Source organism: Heterodontus francisci, chromosome 47, assembly GCF_036365525.1.
Source record: "Heterodontus francisci isolate sHetFra1 chromosome 47, sHetFra1.hap1, whole genome shotgun sequence".
In the NCBI taxonomy this organism is placed as follows: Eukaryota; Metazoa; Chordata; class Chondrichthyes; order Heterodontiformes; family Heterodontidae; genus Heterodontus; species Heterodontus francisci.
Window position 1 is genome coordinate 920,347 of NC_090417.1, and position 23,419 is coordinate 943,765.

At 46.8% G+C, this 23,419-nt stretch overlaps 1 protein-coding gene across 3 annotated transcripts in view; it reads right to left on the reverse strand.

The window, feature by feature from the left end:
* dock5 (dedicator of cytokinesis 5) overlaps nt 1–23,419 on the reverse strand; it is a 108,135-nt gene that overhangs the window by 10,865 nt on the left and 73,851 nt on the right. For all 3 annotated transcript variants that reach the window (XM_068023004.1, XM_068023005.1, XM_068023006.1), the window contains 15 exons: nt 21,444–21,538; nt 18,538–18,616; nt 16,000–16,100; nt 14,764–14,822; nt 12,815–12,963; nt 12,275–12,360; nt 11,355–11,511; nt 9,512–9,552; nt 6,338–6,428; nt 5,930–6,049; nt 2,912–3,001; nt 2,725–2,829; nt 2,113–2,254; nt 1,842–1,923; nt 218–302 (listed from right to left, as the gene is read on the reverse strand). In XM_068023004.1, the coding sequence (XP_067879105.1) occupies nt 218–302; nt 1,842–1,923; nt 2,113–2,254; nt 2,725–2,829; nt 2,912–3,001; nt 5,930–6,049; nt 6,338–6,428; nt 9,512–9,552; nt 11,355–11,511; nt 12,275–12,360; nt 12,815–12,963; nt 14,764–14,822; nt 16,000–16,100; nt 18,538–18,616; nt 21,444–21,538 (1,482 nt within the window). The remainder of the gene's footprint in view (nt 1–217; nt 303–1,841; nt 1,924–2,112; nt 2,255–2,724; nt 2,830–2,911; nt 3,002–5,929; nt 6,050–6,337; nt 6,429–9,511; nt 9,553–11,354; nt 11,512–12,274; nt 12,361–12,814; nt 12,964–14,763; nt 14,823–15,999; nt 16,101–18,537; nt 18,617–21,443; nt 21,539–23,419) is intronic.

The following is a 23,419-nucleotide window of genomic DNA, read 5'->3' on the forward strand; positions in this document are numbered from 1 at the left end:
TTGAGGGGCTGAATGGCCTCCTCCCTGGTTCGATGCTCCAATCTTGCCCAGTCTCTGAGACCTCAGACATTTCAAAGTTTTCAAACTCCGACTCCAGCTTCTATACAGATGATGCCCAGTCATGCCAGTATGTTGTCAACACATTTCTATTTAGCTCAATTGGAAGTTGGTGACTTTGATGTCAGCTGTAGCTCAATGGGCAGCAAGCTTGCCTTACCGCAAATTCATTCTCGGGATCTTTCTCTCCTTTCCGGAAGGGCCGTGAATACTGGAACTGTTGAACCTCATTGGCTCGGTAGAAGCTGTTTGAAAAACAGAGTAAGAACAGGTGATGACACCCTTCACTTCAGGCCCCTCCCCAAAATCGATTCGGACTTTCCCAATGAGTTAAATGCCTCTTGGGTAGAGAGGCTGTGAGTAACATGAAACCATGATGGCACAGAGAGAGGCCATTTGGCCCATCATGCCTTGTGCCAGCCCTTTGAAAAACCCGATCTAATTCGTTTTACTCTTCTGCCCTTTCCCCAGAGCTCGACAAATTTTTCCCCTTCAAGTATTGAGCCTCTTCTTGGCTCTTGGGCAGTGCTAAACTCGGGTGTATTTTCTGGAACGTACAAAGTTTCAGGGGTGATTTGATCAAAGTTTTCACGACATCAAGGGGAACAGATAGGGTCGATGGTTGGGGTGATTCGATAGCATGATCAAAAAATTAGAGCCAGACCTTTCAGGAGTGAAATTAGTAAACACTTCTACACACAAAGGGTAGGAGAAGTTTGGAACACTCTACTGTAAATGATAATTAACACTTGTTTATTTTAAATCCAAGATTGATCGATTTTTGTTAGCCAAAGATGTTAAGGGATATGGGACAAAGGCAGGTATATGGAGTGAGATCACAGATCGGGCATGATCTCATTGAATGGAGGAACAGGCTCGAGGGGCTGAATGGCCTCGTCCCTGGTTCTGTGCTCCAATCTTGCCAAGTAATTAAGGAGGCATGCAAGTTTTTAAAACTTCATAGTTCTGATCACCACACTCGAGGAAGGATGTGAGGGTCCCTGAGAGGGTGCAGAGGAGATTTACCAGAATGGATCCAGGGATGGAAGATTTTAGCTACAAGGTTAGGTTGGAAAAGCTGGGGTTGTTCTCCTTAGTGCAAAGGGAATTGAGGGGAGATCTGATAGAGATGTACAGTATTATGACAGGCTTAGATAAGTTAGACAAGGAAAAATTGTTCCCATTAACTAATAGTACAAAAACTAGGGGTCCATAGATTGAAGGTTTTGGGCGAGGGATGCAGGGGGGGTTATGAGGAAGAACATTTTTACGCAGCGGGTGAAAATGACCTGGAACTTGCTGCCCACAAGAGTGGTGGAAACTGAAACGATAATGACTTCAAAAGGAAATTGGATGGGCACTTGAAGGAAACAAATCTGCAGGGCTACGGAGATGGAGCGGGGGAAGTGGGACTGACTGGATTGCTCTGTGGGAGAGCTGGCATGGACTCGATGGGACGAATGGCCTCCTTCTATGCCATAAATAACTTGAGAACTCCATGTAGGAAACGAAGCAAGCTTTCTGTAAGTAAAGCCAGCTCACTGCAGTGAAGAGCAATCTGGGAGTGGAGGCACTGGGTACCCAGGCCTCCTTTTGTACCACAGATGCCAACTGGAAGCCTCCATGCCAAGGGAATTGGTCTCCCACAGTGCTGTACTGGCAAATACCTGGTAGTAGATCAGGCATCCACCTTCAGGGTCTGAGAATATTATGGAGGGATTGTGGGGGGGAGAATATCGTTGGCTCAAACTGAGAGTGGGCCATAAAAACGGAAGGCCACTTACTTTAAGATTTGCTCTGGGACAGGTTTGTCCTTGTAGCGTAACGGAAGGTTAAGAACTGGCTTCACAGTGAAACACTGAATATCTGAGCACACAGGTTAAGGGAATGGAACCCGTACTGGACTCACAAAGTTTGCCACTCTGAGACTTGAATCTGTTCTACAATCCCTCCTACAACTCCCTTTCGCGGTGACCTCAGTGTGAGGGAAGATTGTAACTGCAGCCCCTCAGATCTCGCAGCAGGAGCTAAGTGGTTCTTCTGGACAAAGGATACACTGCTTCGGGGAGTTCTTCACCTCATCGCTCGGTGGGGAGGTGCTGGTCACCTTCTCCGCATTTGGGAAATGTGTCACCAGCTTCAACCGAAAGTCCTCATAGCGTTCGTATTCCTTGCCACGGTAAATAAACATTTTATTCTGGAGAAGGAGAAGAGAGACCCAATAGTTGGTGAACTGTCCCTTATCTCTGAGACACCAGCTCCGAACCCTCCTCAGGGTAGACAGGAGTTTCACACACATGAATCTATCTCTTCAGGCACACTTCACAACTACACACTCAGCCTTTCTCACTGTGTGCTTAATCCAGCCTCAGAAGAGAACCCAGGGGGAGATATCCCATCTCTTGTTTTAATACTTGCAAATGGATGAGTGTGGGGGGAGCTTTATTCTGTATCTAAGCCCTTTCATTACCTGTCCTGGGAGTGTTTGATGGGAACAGTGTAGAGGGATCTTTACTCTGTACCGAACGTGCTGTACCTGCCCTGGCAATGTTTGATGGGACAGTGTAAGGGAGCTTACTCGGTATCTAACCCCGTGCTGTACCTGCCCGGGGAGTGTTTGATAGGGAAGATGTAGAGGGAGATTCTTTTGGTACAATAAGTACTTACCCGCAGGAAGGAGGGGAAGCCCTGTCCATAATAACCGACAGCGAAATACTCCGGCAAAGGCCTCATTGCCTTCATGATGTTCTCGTAAAACTTGGCCTGTTGTTTCTGTGATAGGAATTCACAAGTGTCAGCGTTGAGCAACGAGAGTGGGCCATGGATGTTCTGTGCGCACTGGTAGGCCACTTACCAGGAGGTGGCTCAGCTCCTCATACTCGAATATCTCCTTCTCGTACATCGCCGCCAGCTCCTTGCACAGCTTAATGGCGTTTTCCCACATCTGTGAACGAGAATGGGTCAAATGAGTCAAACAGGCTCCCCTCCCCTTTGCTCTGGCTGGTTTACTATTCCATTCAAGTTGACCATTCTTCATGACCACAGTGAGAATCACTGGGCTGTTTAACTATTACTGGAGGATTGCACAATTACGGCCCCATCACTGGTTCTAAAGGTATATGGGAACCTGGGCTTTATAAATGGAGGCATAGAGTACAAAAGCAAGGGAGTTATGGTGAACCTTTATAAAACTCCGGTTCGGCCTCAACTGGAGTACTGTGTCCAAATCTGGGCACCGCGCCTTCAGAAAGATGTGAAGGTTTTAGAGCAGAAAAGGTTTACGAGAATGGTTCCAGGGATGAGAGACTTCAGTTATGTGGATCAATTGGAGATGCTGGGGCTGTTCCTTTTACAGAAGAGATTGAGAGGAGATTTGATTGAGGTGGTCAAAATCATGAGGGGTCTGGGCAGAGTAGATAGGGGGAAACTGTTTCCATTGGTGGAAGGATCGAGAACCAGAGGACACCGATTTAAGGTGATTTGGCAATGGCAACTTGAGGAAAAACTTTTTTTTTTAACGCAGCAAGTGGTTAGGATCTGAAATGCACCGCCTGAGAGTCCGCTGGAGGCAGGTTCAATCGAGGCTTCCAAAAGGGAATTGGATAATTATCTGAAGAGAAAACATTTGCAGGGTTACGGGGAAAGGGCGGGGCGTGGGACTAGTTGAGATGCTCTTGCAGAGAGCTGGCACGGATACGAAGGCTGATTGGCCTCCTTCTGTCATTCTGTGATCTTCCTATTCTAAACCCCCATCAAATGCACATAGACTTTACTGCAATGATCACTGGATAACAGTCAGGAGAGGCAATGGGAGCTTATTTTCCCCTTCCGTCCTCAGAAACTAGCCATCTGGTCAAGATTAGTTTTGAGAAGAAAGCTGTGTCTTCCTGGACTTCAGTCCTCAAGTGCCTCATCATATGAAGAAGGGTCACTGACCAGCAACGTTAACTCTGCTTCTCTCTCCACAGATGCTGCCAGACCTGCTGAGTGGTTCCAGCATTTCTTGTTTTCATTTCAGATTTCCAGCATCTGCAGTATTTTGCTTTTATTTTAATGAATTGGATGAGGTGGGGTTCGAGTGAGATAGAAAACCTTGGGCAGAACTGCGTCAGGAAGTGCTGGAACATAGGAACAGAGTAGGCCATTCAGCCCATCAGGCCTGCTCCACCATTCACTACGATCATGCCTTGTTCCCACACTATCCCCATATCCCTTTATATCATTGGTATTTAGAAATCTGTCAATCTCTGCTTTAAACATACTCAATGACCGAGCTTCCACAGCCCTCTGGGGTAGAGAATTCCAAAGATTCACAACCCTCTGAGTAAAGAAATTTCTCCTCATCTCTGTCATAAGTGGCTTCCTGCCGATTTTGCAATTGCGTCCCCTGGTTCAAGACTCCCCAACCAGGGGAAACATCCCTCTAAGTATAGAAACACAGAAACAGCGAAAATAGGAGCAGGAGTAGGCCATTTGGCCCTTCGAGCCTGCTCCGCCATTCATTATGATCATGGCTGATCATCCAACTCAGTAACCTGTTCCCACTTTCACCCCATACCCTTTGATCCCTTTAGACCCAAGAGCTATATCTAACTCCTTCTTGAAAATATACAATGTTTTGGCCTCAACTGCTTTCTGTGGTAGTGAATTCCACAGGCTCACCACTCTCTGGGTGAAGAAATTTCTCCTCATCTCAGTCCTGAAGGGTTTACCCCGTATCCTTAAACGATGACCCCTGGTTCTGGATTCCCCCACCATCGGGAACATCCTTCCTGCATCTACCCTGTCAAGTCCTGTTAGAATTTTATCGGTTTCTATGACATCCCCCCTCACTCTTCTGAACTCCAGCGAATATAATCCTAACCGACTCAATCGCTCCTCATACGTCAGTCCCACCATCCCAGGAATCAGTCTGGTAAACCTTTGCTGCACTCCCTCTATAGCAAGTATTTTGTAGGTTTCAATGAAATCACCTCTCATTCTTCGAAACTCTAAAGAATACAGGTCCAGTTTCCCCAATCTCTCTTCATAGGACAGTCCCGCCAACCTGGGAACAAGTCTGGTAAACCTTCGTTGCACTCCCTCTATGGCAATAATATGCTTCCTAAGGTAAGGGGACCAAAACTGCACACAGTACTCCAGGTGCAGTCTAACCAAGGTTCGATACAAGACTTTGCTACTCCTGTACTCAAATCCTTTTGCGATAAAGGCACAGTGGCGCAGTGGTTAGCACCGCAGCCTCACAGCTCCAGTGACCCGGGTTCAATTCTGGGTACTGCCTGTGTGGAGTTTGCAAGTTCTCCCTGTGTCTGCGTGGGTTTCCTCCGGGTGCTCCGGTTTCCTCCCACATGCCAAAGACTTGCAACTTGCTAGGTTAATTGGCCATTATAAATTGCCCCTAGTATAGGTAGGTGGTAGGGAAATATAGGGACAGGTGGGGATGTGGTAGGAATATGGGATTAGTGTAGGATTAATATAGATGGGTGGTTGATGGTCGGCACAGACTCGGTGGGCCGAAGGGCCTGTTTCAGTGCTGTATCTCTAAAAACTAACAAAAAAAAAACATACCATTAGCCTTCCTAATTGCTTGCTGCACCTGCAAGTTAGTTCTCAGTGACTTATTGACAAGGACATCCTTTGTACATCTACACTTTCTAATCTCTTACCGTTTAAGAAATACTCTGCATATCTGTTCCTCTGACCAAAGTGGATAACCTCAAATTTTTTCTCCATTATATTCCATCTGCCACGTTCTTGCCCACTCACTAAGTCTGTCCAAATCCCCTTGAAGCTGCTTTGTGTCTTCCTCACAACATACATCCCCGCCTAGTTTTGGGTCATCCGCGAACTTGGAAATATTGCGCACACAGACCTTGCCCTTGTCGCAGTAATGGATAATTTCTTGGTACAGCTTCTCCTTGAGCTCCCGGTTGGTCAGCGCTTGGTAATCCTCTCTGTGGATGAGGTGAGCGGCGCACGACTGGTCCGACCACTATGGGAGAAAGGAGAGAGAACATAGGGACCTTAAAAAATAATTCCGTAACTTTCCGAGTCTCTAAAAGTTCCTTAGAGCTGTGGAAGAGAAAAGGAATGGAACGGTCTTGGTTGAATCAGTGGAGCTTTATTCTGAGGATGTCATGCTGACAGTGTATGTTATTCTCTAGAGCAGTAGCAAGAAGGACAATTCTTTCCTTGAGCTGAAACCCCTCCTGTGTGTAGCATGAAGGCTGTGAGACACACCCACCCTAGATCCAGAAGGCACATTAAATATACTGCTTACCTGGAGCAGTTCTGCATGAAGTAGCAGAGTATAGGCAGCCTCGGTATAATTTTCACAGTCCCGATGCAGGTCCCGCAGCTTATAGAGGTACCTGACGGGGGCAGCACGAGAAAATTAAACCATCGCATTTGCCGATTCTATCACGGATTCCTCCGCAGAGCTGCTGACACCTAATTGCTGTGGAATTAGAGTGCGGCTTGCTTTCTCTACTTGCCTCTTCGCTTAATTCTGCGCCTCAACCCTCCAGATTGTACCTCACTCAAAATGTTACAATCCCTGCCCTCCCTCGGTCTCCCACACTCAGTGTCTCACCCAACTCTGCTGCCTTCACATGGTCTGACGTTTACGATTCTCCTCCTGACTTTCAAACATTCCTCCCGAATTCCTTCTGCCTTGTTGAGTTTTATCCATCACTCAACAATCCCACTCCAAATATTATCACCTCAAAGACTTTCATCCCTGCCCTGAACCTCTCTCTTTCCCTTCACACTTAGGATCCACTGACCTCCTTCACCGTAAAGCACATTTCAAGAAAGAAAATTCTCGCCGTGGGTGGCAAGGCCAGCATTTAAGAACATGAAATGTAGGAGCAGGAGAAGGCCATTCAGCCCTTTGAGTCGGCACCCCCATTCTATACGATCATGGCTGATCTTCTACCTCAAACTCCACCCTCCCGCACTATCCCCATATCCTTTAATGCCCTTAGTATCCAAAAATGTAACCCATCTCTGTCTTGAATATAATTGATTGAGTATCCACAGCTCTCTGGAGTAGAGAATTCCACACCCTTTGAGTGAAGAAATTTCTCCTCATCTCAGTCCTAAATTGGCGACCCCTTATTCTGAAACTGTGACCCTGTGCCCTAGATTCTCCAGCCAGGGGAAACATCCTCCCAGTATCTACCCTGTCAAACCCCTTCAGAATTTTATAGGTTTCAATGAGATCACCTCTCATTCTTCTAAACTCCAGGAAATATAGGCCGAGTCAACTCAATCTCTCCTCATAGGACGATCCCCTCATCCCAGGAAGCAGTAGTGAATCTTCGTTGCACTCTCTTTAGAGCAGTTATGTCCTTCCTTCAAAACTGTACACAGTACTCCAGGTGTGGTCTCACCAAGGCCCTGTATAACTGTAGCAAGATTTCTTTAATCTTATACTCCAATCCCTTTGGAATAAAGGCTAACATACCAGTTGCTTTCTTAATTGCTTGCTATACCTGCAAATTAACTTACTGTGATTTGTGTACAAGGACACCCAAGTCCCTCTGAATACCAACATTTCCCATTCTCTCACCATTTAAAAATTATTCTGCTTCTCTATTTTTCCTACCAAAGTACATTTCTCCACATTATATTCCATCTGCCAAGTTCTTGCCCACTCACTTAACCTGCCTTTATTCTTTTGCAGCCACTTTGCATTCCCTTCAGTGCGTACTTTCCCATTTAACTTTGTATCATCAGCAAACGTGGAGACATTATACTCAGTCCCCTCAGCTAGGTCATTAACATCGACTGTAAATAGCTGAGGCCCCAGCACTGATCCTTGCGGTACTCTACTAGTTACAGCCTGCCAACCCAAAAATGACCGGTTTATTCCTACTCTGTTTCCTGTCCTTTAAGCAATCCTCAATCCATGCTAATATATTACCCACAGTCCCATGAGCCCTAATTTTTCTTGTGCGGCGCCTTAACGAATGCTTTTTGAAAATCCAAAAATACTATATCTACTGGTGCCCCCTTATCTACCCTGCTAGTTACAATCTCAAAAACTAAGTGCCCTGTAACCATCTCCTTAATAATATATTCTAGCATTATCCCTACAACTGATGTCAGGTTAACTGGTCTACAGTCCCCTGTACTTGCTCATCTCTAGTTGCTCCTGAGGTGGTGATCTTGAACCACTTATGGACGTTTGACACAACTGGGCAGGGTGCCTTGCAGGAGGAGTCAAGAGTCAACCACATTGGTGTGGGAATGGAGTTACATATAGGCCGCCTAAACACGGCAGGTTTACTTCTCTCAAGGACATATGTGGATCAATTGTGTTTTTATGACAATCTGAGCGCTTCACGGTCACTTTTACTTTTTTAGAACGTAAGAAATAGGAGCAGGAGTAGGCCATTCGGCCCTGCCATGCCATTCAATAAGATCATGGCTGATCTGAATGCAGCCTTAACTCCACTTTCCTGTCTGCCCCTCCATAACCCTTCACTCCCTTGTCGATCAAAAATCTGTCTCACTCAGCCTTGAATATATTCAGCCTCCACTGCTCTCTGGAGAACAGAATTCCAAAGATTAATGATCCTCTGAGAGAAGAAATTCCTTCTCATCTCTGTCTTAAAAGGGTGACCCCTTATCAGCATCTACCCTGTTAAGCCCCCTCAGAATTTTATACATTTCAATAAAATCACCTCCCAATTTTCTAAACTCCAATGAGTATCGGCCCAACCTGCTCAACCTTTCCTCATAAAACAACCCCTTCATCCCAGGAATCAGCCCAGTGAATCTTCTCTGAACCACTTCCAATCCAAGTATATCCCTTCTTAAGTAAGGAGACCAAAACTGTACACAGTACGTTAGGTGTGGTCTCACCAATATCCTGTACAATTATTTCCAGATTTAAAAAAAAATGAAATTCAAGTCCTCAAACTACCACGATGGGATTTGGAATGCATGTTCCCTAATTACTAATCCAGCAACATAACCACCACATGACCCTACTCACATTCCCATACATGCATAATTGCTGTTTTTAACAGAATACCAAGTTTCTATCTGACCCAGAAGCACTTGATACCGAGACTGGGTTCTCAACACTTAGCTTGACAAACACAAAATTATCTATGAAAGAAACAAAAGCAAAATCGAGCAGTGCTGTTATTATCTCTACAAACCACCAACCCCTCTTCACGCTTACTCCTTTTCCCTTTCTGTTTACCTGTTCCACACATCCTTCTCCTGTGAAGGAAAACCTTACTTGAGGTTGTGTATTCCACCCTCCTGCTCTCCAGCACTGTGTTCACCGTTTAAGTTAAGTTTTTCTTATGACTGTGGTAATGCACAGAGCAATGTTACCACAATGTGTTAGCTGGTGCAAATGACATGCCTCATTGTACAATTTGCACAGACAAATACCCTTTATGGAAATGTAGTGTTACACTAAACACTGTCCTACCTGATATAAATGTCCTCGCGCTTCTTTTCTTTATAAAAGGTCTGGGGTAGAAATTGAAAGGATATAGTTTAGTTCCATTGGACTCTCCCAAAAGGGAAAGGTCCTTCATTTTTTTTTCCTCCTCTTCGTTCAGTTAAACTTTTTCTCCCTTTTGCCCTCACCGCCCCAAGCTGTTGATGCCGAGCCACAGACAGCTCCACAGGTACCAACCAACCCGGTGGCCCCCTCCCTCCCTCCCCTCCCCTCCCTCTGTCAACCTCTCAGCTGAATTCAATTTCTGGGGCACGGGTAATGCTGGCCAGCTGGCTTGCGAGGCCACTTAACATGGGTGCGGGACTGGAGTCAAGTACAGGCCAGACCGGGTAAGGATGGCGAATTTCCCTCCCTAAAGGACACTGGCGAGCCAGGTGGGCATTTATAACAACCTGACAGCGTCATTGTCCCTTGGCCCCAGCTGATTTCCTTTTAATTCTTAAACTCCCACGGTAAGATTTGAACTCCTGCCCTCTGGATTATTAGTCAAGGCCTCGGGATTACTATTCCAGTAGTGGTACCACGACTTTAATGCTCAGCAGATACATGGGAGCCTCACAACACAGTCAATCATTGCCCCTCTCTCACTGTCCACACAGATTTGATAGCAGCAACTGGTAAATCTTTTTACAATCCTATCAAATATTCCGATGTTCCCACAAAGTCAGGGGAATGGAACATTTAAATTAAATGGTGTGCTTATTGTACACATTAACCTTCTGGTTAGAACAGTCTTGCACTTTAGAGCAATTGAAAGATTATAAATCAGCTTTTAATTGAAAATCTCATGGCTGTTTTATTTATTTTTTTGGGACAAGACCACCGCGCTATTTAACCCAGATTCCTGCTGCTCTGGCAGTTGTAAGTATCTCCCTTTAACATTCAATAGCATTACGATCGTTGAATCCTCCACTATCAACATCCTGGGGGGTTACCCTTGACCAGAAGCTGAACTGGATCAGCCATATAAACACTGCGGTTACAAGAGCAGGTCAGAGGCTGGGAATTCTGAGGCGAGTAACTCACTTCCTGCCTTCCGTCTCCCCAAAGCCTGTCCACCATCTACAAGGCACAAGTCAGGAGTGTGATGGAACATTCTCCATTTGCCTGGATGGGTGCAGCTCCAACAACACTCAAGAAGCTCGACACCATCCAGGACAAAGCAGCCCGCTTGATTGGCACCCCATGCACCACCTTCAACATACACTCCCTCCACCACCAGTGTAAGGCGGCAGCAGTGTGTACCATCTACAAGATGCAGCAATGTGCCAAGGCTCCTTCGACAGCACCTTCCAAATGTGTGACCTCTACCATCTAGAAGGACAAGTGCAGCAGACGTATGGGAACACCATTGTCTGAAAGTTCTTTCATTGTTATTATTTCTGCTCCCAATGTTTCTAAAATTGGAAAAATGATCAACTCTTCTGCCAGTGGAGACAGATTCTCCTTATTTACTCCATTAAAACCCTGCATGCTTTTGAACACATCTATCAAATCTTCCCTTAACCTTCTCTGCTGCAAGGAGAACAACCCCAACTTCTCCAGTCTCTCCACCTAACTGGAATCCCTAATCCCTGGTAACCATTCTAGTAAATCTCCTCTGCACCATCACCAAGGTCTCGACATCCTTCCTAAAACGCCCAGAATCAGAAATAATCCAGCTGGGGCCTAACCAGCTTTAGAGGTTTAACATAACTTTCTTGCTTTTGGACTTAGCAGGGCCTTCCTGCAAAGAGGGAGAATGGGACTGCTCTTTAAATCGCGATCAAATGGTTCCATTTCTTGAATCTCTGAGCTTCCCAACACTTACCAGTACGTTGACGGTGCAGCTCATTTGATTTTCCTTGCTCTCATCATGCATGATGGTCCTGTAATCCAGCAGGTTTTCCAGCAGGCTTGTGACCAGGAGGACAAAGGCTTCCCCAGAGGTGGCGAGGTACTTGTGTTTCCTGCAGTGCTCCAGCAGCCTGCAGAAAAGCCGAACGGTTGCCGTGAGGTCAAAGGTCAGCCATTAGCCATTGCGATTTGCCCCCATTCCAGTTGTTCCCTCTCGGCTGCCACTCACAAGCAGTACTGCATTGTCAGAGGAGTTGGCCTTGTCAGGTGACGTGTTCAAATGAGGCCTGTTCAGGCCATCGAATGACACGCACTGAAGAAGAACAGGAAGGTTTTCTGGGGCCCTGACAGTGCAGCACTCCCTCAGTACTGCCCCCTCTAACAGTGCAGCACTCCCTCAGTACTGCCCCCTCTAACAGTGCAGCACTCCCTCAGTACTGCCCCCTCTAACAGTGCAGCACTCCCTCAGTACTGCCCCCTCTAACAGTGCAGCACTCCCGCAGTACTGACCCCGCTGACAGTGCAGCGCTCCCTCAGTACTGCCCCTCCGACAGTGCAGCACTGCCTCAGTACTGCCCCTCCGACAGTGTGGCACTCCCTCAGTACAGTACTTGTTTATCAGCCTGGATTTGTAGCCCAAAGTCGTCGAGTCAGTCTTGAAGCCCTATCTTCTAAATTAATGCTGGAGTCAAGCTGAGCCTTAGAAAGACTTTCCAGCATAAACACGGAAAACCTGGGATCAATGCTGCCCGACATTCATCCCTGACACACAGACGTTAACCTTCCCTCAAAAGAAGCAGCTTATTTAACGATGAACCGTTTTTCAACTTGTACAAGACAGCTGCATGAGGTGCGCAAGCGCGGGAGGTCGAAAGCGCGACATTCAACCCTTACGTTCTCTCCAGAAGGACTTTGTATTGCTCGTCCCCTCCGCCACCCTCTACCTCCTGGTCCAGTTTCGTGATGAGCTCATTCTCGAACTGAAAAAAAGAAGTGTTTGCTGTTTTATACAGAGCGCCCATTTTGCACAGTATTTAGCAGCGCCCTTTTACGGAATTCTCATCAGCGCTCTCTCTTTTTTTTGGGCCTTTGAGCCACAGAATTGAGCTGGGCATTATGACGCCCTCACCCAGTGGTTCATGGGCAGTGAATGCCAGCTGGCTATCTGTCTATAGTGGGCATCACAAGTGAACCTGGCGCTGTTCTCCACAGTTACACAGAAAAAGAATCACCAGGAGCAAGAACTGGGGGCTCAATCATCGCTTCCTCGGTTTGAGGATTCTGCAGCTGACTGTGACAGATCAGTCCACCCAGCACAGCTCAGGGTTTGAACCGGGCGTCGTCTGAGCCAGTTGGGCTCAGTGCCAGGAGTTGGCAGCATTTGTCGAGCTTAGGAAGCCATCGTTCTCTTGCGGACTATACACGCTTGCTTACCATGTGAAAAGACCGATTGACACTGTATTCACACTGCATCATGTCAAAAAAGATGGGGATCGTGGCCCTTCTGAGCTCCGGTTCAGGAACCAGCGTCATCTCCAAGATGGGACCCACCATCCCAGGGATGAACTTGATCTTGTGAGGCCCTGGAACACAACACAAACCCGTTCAACAGTCATCAGGATACTCCAAAAAGAACGTGCAACCATTGACTAATGCGGCTGCAGAATTCCCAATGTGAAGTGATGGCAAGAACCCGGTCGGAATTCTGTCAAACACAGGAAAGGGGAAAAGGTTCTTATATTGGAATCCTATTTTGGAGAGTTGGAGGCCAGTAAGTTTATTTCCTTTTTGTACAGTGCAATTATGCTCAGGGATCGTTGCAGATACATTCTACAGTTTCCAAGAAATTGTTAAAGTTTACAGGAAGGCGAGTTGATTATTTTGATTAGAGATACAGCACTGAAACAGGCCCTTCGGCCCACCGAGTCTGTGCCGAACATCAACCACCCATTTATACTAATCCTACACTAATCCCATATTCCTACCAAACATCCCCACCTGTCCCTATATTCCCCTACCACCTACCTATACTAGGGGCAATTTATAATGGCCAATTTACCTATCAACCTGCAAGTCTTTTGGCTTGTGGGAGGAAACCGGAGCACCCGGAGAAAACCCACGCAGACACAGGGAGAACTTGCAAACTCCACACAGGCAGTACCCGGAATCGAACCCGGGTCCCTGGAGCTGTGAGGCTGCGGTGCTAACCACTGCGCCACTGTGCCGCCCTAATTGTGCAATGACATGTCAAATGAAATGGATTGAATTCTGATCCAAAGCACAGTAAATGCAAGGTCCACCACCTTCAACATTCACTCCCTCCACGGCCGCGCACGGTCGCACCAGTGTGTACCATTTACAAGATGCACTGCAACAACTCACCAAGGCTCCTTCCACAGCACCTTCCAAACCCGCAACCTCTACCACCTAGAAGGACGAGGGCAGCAGATGCATGGGAACACCACCACCTGCAAGTTCCCCTCCAAGCGACACACCATCCTGACTTGGAACTATATCGCCATTCCTTTACCGTCGCTGGGTCAAAATCCTGGAACTCCCTTCCTAACAGCGCTGTGGGTGTACCTACCCCACATGGACTGCAGCGGTTCAAGAAGGCAGCTCACCACCACCTTCTCAAGGGCAATTAGGGATGGGCAATAAATGCTGGCCTAGCCAGCGACGCCTACATCCCATGAATGAATTTTTAAAAAAAGGAACAGAGACTGTGTACACAAGTCTTTGTAGGTGGCAGGGCTACTTGATAAGACTGTAAAAAAAAGCATTTGGGATCCCTGGCTTTATAAATAGAGGGATAGAGTACAAAATCAAGAAGGTTGCTAAAACTTTATAATTTACTGGTTAGGCCCCAGCTGGAATACTGGGCACCACATTTCAGGAAGGATGTCAAGGCCTTGTAGAGGGCGAGGGGAGATTGACCAGAATACTACCAGGGAAGAGGGACTTCAGTTATCTGGAGAGACTGGAGAAGCTGGAGTTGGTTGAAAAGAAGTCTTCAAAATGATAAGGGGTTTTGACAGGGAGAAACTGTTTCTACTGGTGGGGAGATGCACAAGAGACGGTAGGAGAAATTTCTTGAAGCAGGAGTGGAGATCTGCTAGAGCTTGAAAGGCTTTGCCAAGGTAGTAGTTGAGCGGAAACGAATGCAGCTTTGACAGAGCAAGTTGCTAAATATTTGAGAGAATTAACTGCAGAGTGATTTCGCAAAGAGTTAGCAGAGACAGGATGGACCAAATGATCTGTAATCTGTCTGAAGTGCAGCTGAGGGCCAGTTCATTCCGTGTGTCCACTCGGCCTTGAGATGCTGAATAGACATTCAAAATCTACAGCTGAGCCATTATTTGTTATTCCGGTCTCATACTCACCAAGGTTGTACCACATGTCGCGTATTTTGAAACCAATTTCTTTCCTCATGTCTCCATATCTACAAAAACAAATGTTATCTCTCAGTGCAAGGAATGGTTACATTCAAAGCAAACGTCTGCATTCAGTTGGCTCTCCGTGGGAATGTTGGGGAATAGAGCACATTGTAACTTTTAGCACCCAATATTGCTACAGAAATTTCCCCCAACTTAGTGTAGCATCGGTTAGATGCAGAATATAGCTCCCCCTACACTGTCCCCATCAAACACTCCAGGGCACGTACAGCACCGGTTAGATAACGAGTGTGCCTTAATGAATTCTTCAACATCCTTTAACCCTAGGCTCCCTTTACGACATGTGACTCTTACCGTTGTGACAATTCCCTGAGAGCCAGTTGTCTCACCTTGAGTGTCCATTCTCCAGCGGTAAAGCTGGCCAATGTGCATCAGAGCGTTGTGTGACCATTCCGATGGAGCCATCATGGCCAAGACAGATCCCACCCCCAACCAATCACCAACCTGGCACATGGGGTTACTGGAGAGTGAGTAGGATTAAGCACCTGGTCTGGTTTCCCCCTCCCTCCTTAACGCAAGGGCCAACTGGAACTCCCCCCTACAGGCAGTCAGCAACTCAGCACAAACTGCTAAGGTAACCTTTAACCTTCACGGTAAAGGCCTGCTCGGGTCTGGAAAATAAAAACCTGACCCGAACCTGACAGAAGCACATCGGACCCGAGCCCGACCCGGCCCGAGTCCTTCCATTTTTTCCCCACACCTGACCCAAGCTGCGCCCGACCCGACCATAGTGCGCTCACTGTACTTACCACTTTTGGATGGATAGAATGGAAGGACGCTTCGGTATGAGTGCGATGACGTCATAGAGACGCTCACTCGCTCATTGCACAGACTCAGTCTGTGGAGTAGTGTGTGTGTGTCCGGCCCCGACCCGAACCCAAAAGCCGGACCCGGAAGAGCGACCCGACTCAACTCAAACCCAACACATGTTGTTGGGTTCAGGTCGGGTGGCAGGCCTTTACTTCACGGCCTATCTGGCTTTCTCACTGCCTGAGGCCGAGTACTTGACGATGTCAACAGACTCTGAAATCAATTATCATGTTTTAACATGAATGAGTTTTTTTCCAAGAGCTCCGCTTTAGATGTTTGTGCATTCAGGGAATATAGGACAACATATTCTAAATATTTTTTTTAAATATAGTTGGGTTGGGAAATTAACATTACTTGCTGATAATTTTGTTACGTTTCTCTCTTGAAAAACTCTCCAGCTGCAGCGAGTCCTGGATGAGAAACGCAATGCCCAGGTGGAAATAATTGTTCCAGAGCTGAAAAGGAAAGGAAAGAATTATTTACATTTTTAAAATTATTACTTTTTCACTGGACATCACAGGCAAGGCCAGTATTTGTTGTCCATCCCTAATTGCCCTTGACAACTGAGTGGCTTTCTTGGCCATTTCAGAGGGCAGTTAAGAATCAAGCACATTGTTGTGGATCTGGAGTCACATGTAAGCCAGATTAGGTCAGGATGGCAGATTTCCTTCCCTAAAGGACATTGGTGAACCAGATGGATTTTGTACAACAATCGATGATAGTTTCATGGCACCATTACTGAGACTAGCTTTCAATTCCAGATTCATAGAACATAGAACATAGAACATAGAAAAATACAGCACAGAACAGGCCCTTCGGCCCACGATGTTGTGCCGATCCTTTGTCCTCTGTCAAGGACAATTTAATCTATACCCCATCATTCTCCTTTATCCATATACCTATCTAAAAGCCGTTTGAAAGTCCCAAAAGTTCCTTTTGCTCTTAATTATTTGAATGTAAATTCCACCAGTTACCACAGTGGGACTTAAACCCATGTCGCTCACCTGGTCTGAATTACTAGCTGAGTGGCATTACCACTTCGCGACCAGCTCCTATCAGCAGCCAGCTGAATACATTTGAGCCTTCAGACCTATTGGTTGGTATTCATAGAACCATCCCTAAATACCACACCAAGCTCCCCACATCAAAGTGGGGCCCTACATTTTATGGCATTCTTCGGAACTTAAGGTGGATACGTGGAGAACTCTGTTGCTCTTCTTCATATATATTCTTCACTATAGCATATCCACCAGAGAGATCTATTAATGGAAGACAACACCTCTGAGTGCAGCACTCCCTCAGTACCAGCACTGGGAGTGTCAGCCTACATTATGTCCTCAAGACTCCAGTGTGGGATTTGAACGTACAACCTTCTGGCTTTGAAGAAAGAGTGCTATTCATTGAGCCACGGCTATCGCTTACACCAGCAATGCTACAGAAGAGGATAAATAAAATTATGCAAGCTAGAAATAAGGAAGTCAAGCCCAAGGAGGGAAGTCAAGTACAATAGTTTTGTACAAGTGGAAGGGCGTTGAGTGTTTGTCTACTTTACAAATCAAATGCGAGAATGGAGATCGATATATTAGTTATTGGAAATCACTACCCTTACAGAGTACAAAGAAATGTAACTTCTGAGGAAAGGTTATGAGATATCAAACTGTATTTTTCTGTAACACAAAAGATCAGGATTTGAGGTGAACGACTTGATGTTGCGAAGACCAGGAAGGCTGCCTTCTTTACCCGCTGCAGTCCATGTGGGGTAGGTACACCCACAGTGCTGTTAGGAATTTTGATCCAGTCTCATTCCTGGAAATTTGACAGACCAGTCGTGTCACATTGATACACAGGAATGAGTTAGATTATCCGTCTGCTATGAAGTCAGGGCGAGAGAGACAAAGAATGAGAGACAGACTGTTAGAAAAAACAATCACACAGAAAGCAAGAGAGGAAAACAAGTAAACGACTTGGATAATGGCCAACATCCTCCCAACATCTACCCTGGCAAGTCTCTTCAGAATTTCATGTGTTTCAATGAGATCACCTCTCATTCTTCTAAATGAATTCCTCTTCCTAAATCATTCCTATCTTTTTCTTAAGACTCAGGACACATCTCTTTTGTAAAAAAGAGATTCAATTTAATGGATCAATCAGATTTTTGGGGTTCGTTTCAGGACCATCTATTCTGGCCATTATCCAAGTTTTTTTACTTGTTTTCCTCTCTTGCTTTCTGTATGACTAAAATTCTGGAACTCCCTTCCCAACAGCACTTTGGGTGTACCTACCCCACACGGACGACAGCAGGTAAAGAAGGCAGCTCACCACCACCTTATCAAGGGCAATTAGGGATGGCCTTGCCAGCGACACTCGCATCCCATGAGAGGATAAAAAAAAACTACCGTTAATAAATAAGGGCGGACACTCATAGGCTGACTTCTGATATCTGTTTTGTTACTGAGGTAGAGTGTTGAAATTTGAATATTTAACTGATCAACTAATATCTCCACATCATTAGACACAGGATGAATTAACAAAAAAAAAGCCTTGCATTTATATAGGGGCTTTCACAACCACCAACCTAGACTATTGCATGCAAGACCTGGAGTAAACCTTGAACCCACAACCTTCTGATTAAGAGTCAAGAGCACGACCCACTAAGCCACAACTGACACTTGAGCACAGGCTCTCAGTTTACATTTCAGAACCTTCCAGTCACCAAGTCAACCTTGACTGTTCCTACAGCGCAGGAAGAGGCCATTCGGCCTAACCAGTCTGTGCCAACTATTGTGCTCCACATGAGCCTCCACCCATCACTCTTCAGCTCACCCTATCGATTCCTTCCCCTCCTTTAGCGAAGCTGTTGAAATCTGTCATCCAGAATTAATCCTGGCTCACCTGTAACTCAAAGTTGGCCTGGTCGAGGAAGAGCTTGTTGAGGACGGCTGCAAACTGATTGATGGCTCGTAAGAAGACCCTGCAGGGGAGGCAGCAAAAATATACACTGAGCACAAAGCCACGCGACCTCTTCAACTTGCCACAGGTAAGGGACTTCTGCCGTCTGGCTGGGACAGGAGTTCCATCACTGCTCGCACTAGGCCATTCCTCCTCCCACCCCCAGTCCCACAACTCCCCAAGTACTGCTTCTCCACCTGTGAGTCTGACCAAGGAGTATCGGCAGGCTTTTCAACCACAGTGGCATTGCCACAGAAGCCCTTTCCCATCTCGCCCACACGTCCCACTCTGGTCTGTCTCGATTGCTGTAGTTGTACCTGTCTGCAGGGCCCTCACCTCTCCTGAAAAGTCGCCTCCATGAGCCATCAGCTGAAGACCCTCTGGGTGCTGGTAAGCACCCAGTGGAGGCCTGAAAGAAACAACTCTTCAACGGTTTTGGATCAGGAATCAGGCGAGCCTGGGAGCGTCCTCACGAATTCTGCAGAGATTTTCATCTGGCAGTGTCAGCTGAGTGGACGTCTCTGAAATGTCAGCAGTGACACCCCAGCTTCTCCAGTCTCCAGTCTCTCCACATAATGGAAGCCCCTCATCCCTGGTGCCATTCCAGTCAATCCCCTCTACACCACCTCCAAGGCCTTGACCTCTTTCCTGAAGGGAGGCTGTGAGAGAGGCAGTAGCGGGACGAGCACAAGTCAAATTGGTCATATCAGTGGGAGTGAACCAGCGGGACGTTTAGGCTGTGGAACTGATGGGGTGGTGAGATTGACCGTGCCCGAGCCTAACAAGCAGGCCTAGCGGGGTGGGGGGAAAAGGAGGAGGGGGCACCAGCAGACTCATTGGAGACAGAGACTGGTTCAACATTTATCAGATTGAACAATTACATCTTGGACTGTCTCTGAAAGTCGTGTGATAATTCACAGAGGATATGAGATGTACATGGGAACAGGAGGAGGCCATTCAGACCTCAAGCCTATTCCACCATTCTATTAGATCATGGGTCATCTGTACAAAGAACAAAGAACAGTACAGCACGGGAACAGGCCATTCAGCCCTCCAAGCCTGAGCCGATCTTGACGCCTGTCGAAACTAAAACCTTCTGCACTTCCGGGGTCCATATCCCTCTATTCCCATCCTATTCATATATTTGACAAGATGCCTCTTAAACGTCGCTATCGTACCTGCTTCCACCACCTCCCCCGGCAGCAAGTTCCAGGCACTCACCACCCTCTGTGTAAAAAAACTTGCCTCGCACATCCCCTCTAAACTTTGCCCCTCGCACCTTAAACCTATGTCCCCTAGTAACTGACTCCTCCACTCTGGGAAAAAGCTTCTGACTATCTACTTTGTCCATGCCGCTCATAACTTTGTAAACCTCTATCATGTCGCCCCTCCACCTCCGTCGTTCCAGTGAAAACAATCCGAGTTTATCCAACCTCTCCTCATAGCTAATACCCTCCAGACCAGGCAACATCCTGGTAAACCTCTTCTGTACCCTCTCCATCTAGCGGCCTTGGTTCTGAAAGAAGTCAAGGGTTCTGGGGAACTGGCAGGAAAATGGAGTTGAGGCCACGGATCAGATCAGCCATGATCTTGTTGAATGGCGAGGGGCTGAATGGCCTCCCCCTTCTCCTATTTCTTGTGTTCTTAAATATGTTACTAAATACCAGGCTGTAAAGGGGGGAATTTAACTGGGGAAAGGGCCAATATTCCACTTTGTTCCTTTGCCAACACCTATTTGTCCCCCTTACTGAATGCAGTGACCCCATCCATGAAGCAGTTCCAGGCATGCCAGCAATGCCCCGGCAGCTGTGCCAAGTGCCTGCTCTTCATGTGGGACTCCATGCAGTGAGCACCTTTAACGTAATAAAACGCCCCAAGGTGCTTCACACAAGCATGATGAAACAAAGTACGACATCGAGCCACAAAAGGAGATATTCGGTCAGATGACCAAAAGCTTGGATAAAGAGGTAGGTTTTAAAGAGTGTCTTAAAGGAGGAAAGCGAGGTGGAGAGCTGGAGAGGTTTAGGGAGGGTATTCCAGAGCCTGGGCAACTGAAGGCACTGCCGCCAATGGTGGAGCGATTAAAATCAGGGATGCTGAAGAGGCCAGAATTAGAGGTGCGCAGATATCTCGGAGGGTTGTGGGGCTGGAGGAGATTACAGAGATAGGGAGGGGCGAGGATATGGAGGGATTTGAAAACAAGGACGAGAGTTTGAAAATCAAGATGTTGCTTGACCGGAAGCCAATGTAGGTCACTGAGCACAGGAGTGATCGGGAAACGGGACTTGGTGTGAATTAAGACACAGGCAGCAGAGTTTTGAACGACCTCAAGTTTAGAGAGAATAGAATGTGGGAGAGCAGCCAGGAGTGCATTGGAATAGCCAAGTCTAGAGGGAACAAAGGCATGGATGAGGGTTTCAGCAAAAGATGTGCGGAGACAGGGGCGAAGGCAGGTGATGTTACAGAAGTGGAAAGAGACGGGACTTAGCGATGGCGCGGATATGAGGTTGGAAGTTCATCTCGGGGTCAAATAAGACACCAAGGTTGTGAACAGACTGGCTTAATTTCAGACTGCTGCCAGGGCGAGGGATGGAATCGGAAGATAGGGAATGGAGTTTGGAGCTGTGGAGAATTCAGATGTCTGACAGATTCTGATGCTAAACACAAGGATAATTCTGTCTTAAACAGAATCATGTTTTAAATGAGGACCATAGAAGCCCGTGGTCATGTTCCCCACTGTGCCTTGGGACCGGCCTCCAGCTCTTTCGTCAGGGTGATGCCATTTTGGGAAGCTCAAAGGCTTTGTACCAATGTCCCGGATCACACTCAGCATCCACTGCTTCCCCTACCTGTTCTGCACCATATTCATCACCATCCAATCCGATGGATAAACGTTCTTCCCAATGAGATCCTTGAACATAATGAACGTCTCCATCAGGAAGTCCTGCGGGAAAGAAGCAAAAATGGAGCGCCAATCAATTTCCAACCGCCCAGAAAAAGGGGATTCATTCTTGCGATGGCACCAGAAGATTTGGTGATCAGAAGCCGTGAACAGCAAAAAGGCTGTACTTAGCCAATTGCGACTCCTCACAAACCCAACAGGAACCAAACGTGCAGCACCAACTCTGCCTCATTCATGTCCAAGTGCTCGTCTCCAGAGGCGAGGCAAGATAATCAGTACGTTATTATTCACTGGGTCTAATAGATGGGTATCCTAGCATGGTGGTTATGTTACTGGACTAGTCATTTAAAAATGTGAGTTGAAATCCCACTATGGTAGTTGGGGATTTTAAATTCGGTTAATTAAATAAATCTTGAATTAAAAAGCTAGTCTCAGTGATGGTGACCGTGAAACTCCCCGATTGTTGTAAAAACCCATCGGGTTCACTCCCACTCTTTAGGGAAGGAAATCTGCTGTCCTTACCCGGTCTGGCCGACATGTGACTTTAGACCCACAGCAATGTTGCTGACTCTTAACTGCCCTCTGAAACAGCCTAGCAAGCCAGTTAGTTCTCTCCAAGAAGGTGGCTCATCCAGTATGGACTGGCTCCCGCACATGTACTTCAGGGGAAAAAAGTGCATTTCTACTGAGCCTTTCACAACCGGACATCCCAACGCACTTTACAGCCAATGGAATGGTCACTGTTGTAATGGAGGGAACGTGGCAGCCAATTTGTGCACGGCAAGCTCCCACAAACAGCAAGGAGATCATGACCAGATAATCCATTCCAAGGATATTGGCTGAGGGATAAATATTGGCCAGGACACTGGGGAGAACTCCCCTGCTCTGCTTCAAAATTGCGCCAAATACATCCACCTGAAACAGCAGTTTAAAGTCGCAATCAAAAGACAGCACCTTGGATGTGCAGCACTCCCTCAGTAATGCACTGAGCGCGTCGCTATTGATCTTGTGCAGAAGTCTCTGGATGTGACTTGTTCCCACAATCTTGTAGCTCAGAGGCAAGAGTGTTACCCATTGAGCCACAGACAGCACCAAATGCAACTTCCAACTGTCTTAAGTACAAGAGTAGTCAATTCTGCAGAACAAACCTGTTCATTACTGCATGACCTCAACCTCAATTACCCCACATTCCTAAATCCCTTCTGTCTCAAGACACATATCGAGGGGGAATCATCCTCATTTGGTAATATCCGCAGCAAGGTCAGTGAGAGTATAAAACTGGGGGTGGAGGGCAGTTTCCAATTCCCTCTTAAAGCCATGATAAAATTTGCCTCGTGACTGTGTGAGTCACTGATAGACTGCAGTGTTTGTCTCAATGGCACCAGTCACTGTACTTGAAGGGTAATTAACAGCATCCAGTGCTTCAAGATATCTCAGAATCACAGAGCGTAGGAGGCGGCTATTTGGCCCATCGTGCCTGTGCCAGCTCTTTGAAAGATCTATCCAATTAGTCCTGCTTCCCTGCTCGTTCCCCATCACCCTGCAAAAGATTTCCCTTCAAGTTTTACCCAATTTCCTTTTGAAAGTTTTTATTCGTTCGTGGGACTTGGCTATGCCAGCATTTATTGTCCATCCCGAATTGCCCTTGAGAAGGTGGTGGTGAGCTGCCTCCTTGAACCGCTGCAGTCCATGTGGTGTAGGTACACCCACAGTGCTGTTAGGAAGGGAGTTCCAGGATTTTGACCCAGCGACAGTGAAGGAACGGCAATATAGTTCCAAGTCAGGATGGTGTGTGGCTTGGAGGGGAACTTGCAGGTGATGGTGTTCCCATGCATTTGCTGCCCTTGTCCTTCAAGTTAGTAGAAGTCGTGCATTTGGAAGGTGCTGTCTAAGCAGCCTTGGCGAGTTGCTGCAGTGCATCTT